We start from the raw sequence: 7,618 nt of genomic DNA on the forward strand, positions 1-7,618 counted from the left end.
TAAACCGTTGGAATTATGTCTCTGAGTGGAACAGAACTCATTCTACAGCACTTTTCCTGACAGGGAGTGAGATTTCAGAAATCTTGGCCTCTGGTCCCAGGTCAGTTTTAATGTCCCTGTGAATGCTATGAGGATAAAAACACTGCCTACGCCTTCCTCTAGATGTCAGTAAGTGGTGACAATTTGAATGGAGTCGATTGCGCAATCAGGGCCTGTATAAAACACAAAAGACCGGAAGGAGCTTTCTTTTGGACCCTGCGCTCGACGCACAATGGACATCGGACTGGCATCTTTCCAAGCCTTGGTTTAGCCAGTAATATATCGCCGGTCATGTTTTTACTCGTTATAGGTGTTAAAACATCATAAGGTAGTTAATTTAAACCGTTTTATAGCAATTTATATCCGTTTAGTGCGATTTTGAGGCATTTATTTGTGACGTCCTTCCATGAGCTGGGCACTTTTCCTGTACATACCGAACGTTAGTGGCCATTTCGACGGGACAAGAGGACATCTTTCGACCAAAAGACGATTAGACCGGAGAAAGGATACATTGATCAAGATTCTGATGGAAGAACAGCTCACAGTAAGAACTATTTATGATGATAAATCGCTGTTCTGTTGAAAAATGTTAAACGCATATATCGCCATTTTGTTTTGTGTAGCTTCGCTTTGGCGGACCCGGTATTGCACAGTAAGGATAATTTTAGAAATGTAATTCAGCGATTGCATTAAGAACTAATTTGTCTTTCGATTCCTGTCAACCCTGTATTTGTTTAGTAAAGTTTATGATTAGTTATCGATTAGACTAGATCACTCTCAAAGATGGTGCCCGACATTTTCAGGCCAGTTTTGCTACTATTCTCATTGTATAACCACGTTTTTGTGTGGCTAAATATGCACATTTTCGAACAAACCTATATGTATGTTGTAATATGATGTTACAGGAGTGTCATCGGAAGAATTCTGAGAAGGTTAGTGAAAAAATTAATATATTTTTGGTGATCATAACGTTATCGCTCCTTTGCTTGAATTCATGTGGAACGTTTGCACATGTGTATGCTAATATATCGATTTATTGTGTTTTCGCTGTAAAACGCTTAGAAAATCTGAAATATTGTTGAATTAACAAGATCTGTGTCTTTCCATTGCTATGCTTTGTCTATTTTTTATGAATGTTTTATGATGAGTAAATTGGTAATACACGTTGCTCTCTGTAGTATTCTAGTCGCTTTGGGGAGATTTGTGATGGTTGGCTGCAATGGCAAACTATGATTTATACCTGAAATATGCACATTTTTCTACACAAAACCTATGCTATCCAATAAATATGTTATCAGACTGTCATCTGATGAGGTTTTTTCTTGGTTAGTGGCTATTTATTTCTTTATTTGGTCGAATTGGTGATAGCTAGTGATGGAGTGGAAAAATAGTGTAGTAAAGAAAATGGTGTCTTTTGCTAACGTGGTTAGCTAATAGATTTACATATTGTGTCTTCCCTGTAAACATTTTAAAAATCAGAAATGGTGGCTAGATCTCCAGAAGTGTATCTTTCATCTGGTGTCTGGACTTGTGATTTAATGATATTTAGATGCTACAATTTACTTGTGACGCTATGCTAGCTATGCTAGTCAGTGGGGGGGGGTGGGGGAGGGGGGGTGGTGGGGGTTTCGGATCCGGGTTTCTGAGGCGTAAAAGTTAATAGTTTTAACTTTTCATGTCTTGTTTTTTTAGGTGGCAAAGTAAAGAAGTAACCTGTTCATTTCAAGTCGTTTCAGTATAAATCATAACCATTTGAGCTGTTGGTATTGCTAGAGTGAAACACTGTGCTTGAATCAACAACTTTTTCCCCTCACACACTGCAGGAGAGCGGAGAACCTCATGGCTTTTACAGCACAGGAGAAGCTGTCCTACATAGTTACTGGAGACTGGGTCTTGTACTGGGGGGAGGTGCTCTCATCTAGATGTTGTCCGTTCTTGTACCAGATGTATGTGGGGGTTACCAGTCAGAGTACAGGGGTTTTACAGGTCAGTTTGTTGTAATATATCTTCTCCACCTTTAGATCTGAAGGGAGAGTTTTATGAACCATAATGGAGGAAGTCTGTCAGTCACCACCATTTCCTGTTCTCATAGACCATGTAATAAATAACTTGACTTGTACTATACTTTTTATTCAGTACCTGTGAGACTGAGAGTGAATCCATATGAATATTTCCTTTGAAGACTGGTTTGTTTTATGTCCGAAGTAATATGTTGTTATGTCTCTCTCTCTCAGGTCTGTGATTCTCAGGATGCAGTCTTTCTCTGTAGTTCCATGGTACTTCACACGACCTTCATAATTAGGGTCCTTCTCAGATCATAATTCTTACCATTCAACCGTTTGTTATACAGACTATCTTTGTGACTTGCGGTCACACTGGGAATAGGACAGCGCAGGTCACTGATGACCCTTTAAGGCACAGACACTCCTCACAGTATTTTGTCCCAGAAACCCTGAAACACAGTGTCACAGGACTCAACCATGAGAGAATATATTTTGTGACGTCAGACTATAAAGAAACAGACATTACAATATTACATCAAAATGCATGTAAACATGTGTAGCTGTACTATACTATACTGGTACTAGACTATACTGTAGGACCCATCTACTAAATGTACATTCCTTATATCATTCTAGTATTCATTTCAATATACATCATGGAAGTAAAAAGCACTGGTTGCCAGGGTAGGGTCAATTCCGTTTAAATTCCAGTCAATTCAGAAAGTAAAACAAATTACAATTCCACATTTTCTAAATGTTTCCTAATTGAAAAGCATTGAAATATTGGAATTGGAATTTCAGTCTACTCTCTGAATTGAGTGGAATTGAGATGGAATTGACCCAACCCTGCTGGTGGTTGACAACATTCTTATTCTGCTACTGTTGCTGATGTGCTTATAGAAACTAGAGAGTGTTTTCTATCCAATAATAACAATAATATGCATATTGTACGAGCAAGAATTGAGTACTAGGCAGTTTAATTTGGCAATGTCAACAAAAAAAAAGTGCTAACAGCTCCCCCTATTGACAAAAGGTTTTAACAGAGAGCCTCTTTATGTTTCAGGTGCTCAGGGTCACAACTGCTGGAGGGTGACTTACACCAAGAGGAGAATCTGTGTCTTGAAGGGCTCCACAGTGAACATATCCTGCTCTTACACTCATCCCACTAGTTATATAGAACAAGGTTCATTCTGGTTTACACAGAAACACCCTGTAGATCTCAGTTCATATCCAGAGTATGTAGGTCGTGTGGAGTACAATAGGACCACAGAGAAACCCCACACCATGACAATAACACACCTGACAGAGAAGGACTCAGCTGAATACATATTCAGATTACTAACAACAGATGAGGGGAGATTTTCTGGTCTTCCTGGTGTGATGTTGACTGTCACAGGTAATACTCCACCTACAGATAGTACTGTAATAGAACAAGTCTAATCACATGACAAGTCTGTCTGGAGTCACATATGACTGATGTTTCCTCTTAGATATCCTGTTGGAGATGGATCCTACGTCTGTGTCAGAGGGGGAGAGAGTCAGCCTGAGATGTAGAACCCAATGTACAGTCGGTCTCAAAACCACCTACATCTGGTACAAGAACAGACAACGTCTAACCAACCCAGTCAGCAGTTATAACAGTCTGATCCTAAACCCAGTCACCAGTGAGGATGCAGGGAACTACTCCTGTGCTGTAAAAGGCTTTGAGAGAATCCTCTCTCCAGAAGAGACTCTCACTGTCAGATGTGAGTACATGAGGTGTTGATATATCTACAGTGAAAGTCATTGATATCATCTCTCTAATACATGGTTCTACATGTCAGTGTAATATACTAATCTATACTAATTTACATCATCTCTGTAATACATGGTTCTACATGTCAGTGTAATATACTAATCTATACTATACACCAGATGGTCCAAAGAACACCTCAGTGTCAGTCAGTCCCTCTGGTGAAATAGTGGAGGGCAGTTCAGTGACTCTGACCTGCAGCAGTGATGCCAACCCCCCTGTGGACAAATACACCTGGTACAAGAAGAACATAACCTCAGCAAAAGCATCAGGACAGAGTTACAGCATCACTAACATCATCTCTGAGGACAGAGGAGAATATTACTGTGAGGCACAGAATAGAAGAGGATCTATGAACTCTACAGCTCTGATGATCATTGTAGCAGGTAAAGTTCCATCTTCAATACTTCAACACAAATTGACAGGTTTCAAGCTGATCTTAATCATTGTGTTTTGACTGATTACACTTTGGTTTATAATTATGTGTTGGCTTATGATGTCACAAGTATTATAAGATCCCAAAATATTAACACGTATTGTGTTGATATTCTATAATGTGTTAGATTTTATAGTATAAGACATGCCATGTACTCATATCATCCATATTTKATTRTAGGGAAACAAACATCAGTTGTGACTGCAGCTGTAGGAATCATAGTGGTTGTTCTGGTTCTCATCCTCTGTCTCTCTGGACTCATGTGGTTCAGGTGAGTAAGATTGCATATTTGTTTTAAATATAATTTCACTTCAGTCAATGTAAATTTGAATTTGTTCTTAACTGACTTGCCTAGTTAAATAAAAGTTACAAAAATAAAAATAAAAGTAACTTTATTAATTGATTGATTGATATCTTCATACATTAATTAATGTACAACAGGAAGAAGGCCTCCAAATCCACCTCCAACACAAGAGACACAGCAGATGATGGACAGGTGAGTCTGTTGGAATCAGAAGATGACTGTGATGACTGTCTATTGCTTTGTCATACTTTTCCACTCCTCATGTTGTCTGTTCTCTTCCCATCAGGGAGACTCTAGTCCAGTGTATGACAACATCTCAGGCATGGTCATGACCTCTACTGCAGCACAGACAGCAGCCACAGACGACCAGGATAATGTTCACTATGCCAGCGTCCACTTCTCTCGCTCCAAAAACCAGGAAGTGCCTCTGTACTCCACCGTCCAGCTGCATCAACCACAGAAACAGGACCAAGATGTCCAATACGATGCTGTGAAATTCAACCTCCCCAGTTCTGCCACCCAGTGAGCATATTCTGCCATTACAACACATGGAGTCAATACTAGAACACACAACATTAAAGGAGAAGTTTACTTGTAATAACCAAATCTGATGGGGAAGGGGGGTTTGGAAAGTTGAATCTCATTTACTGCATTTCTACGCAATTAAAACACTTTTAAATGGTATTTGGAAAACAGAAAAAAACAAGCAAAAATGACCCAAGCCATTATCACCTTGGCTGCTGTAGGTTAATTCAGCTCAGTCCATCTACAAACACATAGCCTATTAGCTATTCAGTTGTAATGTTATACATCTGAAAGGGAGGTAATATGGTAAATGATTCACACTGAACACTAATCAGAGAAGAAACAAAAAACGTGTGACATTTCTAGAACTGTGTTGTTTGCGTGTTGATAGTATTTATAATGTAGGACTACAGAGGAAGATAGTGCTGTGGAGATGTTCATATTGAAACATTTACTTTTTATGTTCCTAAAGTGTTTGATTAGATTAGTACAGATTTTCTCAGGGGACCCAACATGTGGCCCCGACCCCAAGTTTGGGAACCACTGTAAAAAATCTCCTCTCTGCTTGCGTCGTCTCTCTCTCTCCCTCTCTCTCTCTCTCTCTCTCTCTCTCTCTATGTCTCCTCTACTTCTACCTGCATTGCAGCCTGCCTCAGCCTCTCCACCGAGCCCCACATCACTGTGTCTCAGTAGCCTACTCTCTGTAAAGGACTTAGTAGCGTATTTGTTGCACCTGTTGAGGTAGGCTCCGTTTAACGTAAGCTTCTTACTTCATCCTTCTAGCTGGCTAACATGCTGACTAGACCGACATTTCGTGTGCGTGAGCGTCGCAAAATAAATTTAGAAAATCCATGTTATTCAATTATTGCACTCACACTGCTCGCGCACGCCAACGAGCGTCTGCGATGCCAAGGGCTAAAATAGAACTCCTTTCTATTCTGACGCAGATCGCGCTGAAAGTCCTGCCTCTCCCATCTCCTCATTGGTTTATAGAAGCAGGTACCCACGTGGCATCTCCTCATTGGTTATACCCACGTGGGTGATTGAAAGACGAACTGTTTAGCCGGTCGTCGTGGTAATACTATGAAAGTTTAGATGCGTATAAGTATATAAGTTCAAAGATGAAAAAGCCTGGAAGGAGGAGAGATGACTAGAAACGATTCGGTTGGCCGTTTTATGTGTGGATTCATTGTCGAGTAGAGACCTTGTGCATTTCAGGTAAATAACAACTCAATGTTATATCCCAGGACAAATTAGCTAGCACCAGCAAGCTAGATAAATAGGACAAATTAGCTAGCAAGTGCAAGCTAACTAGCCTAAATTGCCATACATGTTTAATGCTTTTCGACCTGTCCACAATATTTTTGGGAAATATTTTAACTTTCACACATTAACAAGTCCAATACAGCAAATGAAAGATAAACATCTTGTGAATCCAGCCAACATGTCCGATTTTTTAAATGTTTTTACAGCGAAAAACACCACGTATATTTATGTTAGCTCACCACCAAATACAAAAAAGCACAGACATTTCTTCACAGCACAGTAGCTTTCACAAAAACCCCCAAATAGAGATATAATTTGTCACTAACCAAGAAACAACTTCATCAGATGGACAGTCTTATAAACATGTATTACAATAAATCTATGTTTTGTCGAAAAAAAGTGCATATTTCAGGTATAAATTATAGTTTTACATTGCAGCTACAATCACAAATAGCACCGAAGCAGCAAGAATACCTACAGAGAGCAACGTGAAATACCTAAATACTCATCATAAAACATTTATGAAAAATACATGGTGTACAGCAAATGAAAGATAAACATCTTGTGAATCCAGGCAATATTTCAGATTTTTTAAGTGTTTTACAGCAAAAAACACAATATAGCATTAATTAGCGTACCACAATAGCCAACCACACAACCGCATTTCATTCACCGCCAAAGTAGCGATCGCAAAAAAACAGCAAAAGATATAAAATTATTCACTAACCTTGACAAACTTCATCAGATGACAGTCCTATAACATCATGTACACAATACATATATGTTTTGTTCGAAAATGTGCATATTTACGCGTACAAACGTCGTTTTTACAATGTGAATACGTAGCCAAACTGCACAAAATTATCCGGATATATTTCTGACACTCACCTAATCTAATCAAAGAACTCATCATAAACTTACTAAAAAATACATGTTGTACAGCAAATGAAAGATACACTAGTTCTTAATGCAATCGCCGTGTTAGAATTCTAAAAATAACTTTAGTACGACATACAGCTTACGTATAGCGAGACAGCGCCTGCAATGAGGGCGGAAAATAGTACTAAACATTTTCCACAGAAATACAAAATAACATCATAAATGGTTCCTACTTTTTGCTGAGCTTCCATCAGAATCTTGTACAAGGAGTCCTTTGTCCAGAATAAATCGTTGTTTGGTTTTAGAATGTCCTCTCTCTCCTGTCGAATTAGCAACCAAAGCTAGCCAAGTGGCGCGAAGTTGATCTCTCTCTT

General features: G+C 39.1%; 1 protein-coding gene across 1 annotated transcript; it reads left to right on the forward strand.

Annotated features, from left to right (window-relative positions):
* Positions 1-3,104: 3,104 nt before the first annotated feature.
* On the forward strand, positions 3,105-5,100 carry LOC139027080 (B-cell receptor CD22-like). Its single transcript, XM_070442262.1, has 6 exons — positions 3,105-3,438; positions 3,533-3,787; positions 3,957-4,220; positions 4,451-4,541; positions 4,712-4,766; positions 4,861-5,100. Exons 1-6 carry the CDS (start codon positions 3,327-3,329, stop codon positions 5,098-5,100), a joined length of 1,017 nt encoding a protein of 338 aa, XP_070298363.1. The 5' UTR covers positions 3,105-3,326.
* Positions 5,101-7,618: the final 2,518 nt, after the last annotated feature.

The sequence above is a fragment of the Salvelinus sp. IW2-2015 genome, unplaced genomic scaffold (assembly GCF_002910315.2).
Source record: "Salvelinus sp. IW2-2015 unplaced genomic scaffold, ASM291031v2 Un_scaffold7315, whole genome shotgun sequence".
NCBI lineage: Eukaryota > Metazoa > Chordata > Actinopteri > Salmoniformes > Salmonidae > Salvelinus > Salvelinus sp. IW2-2015.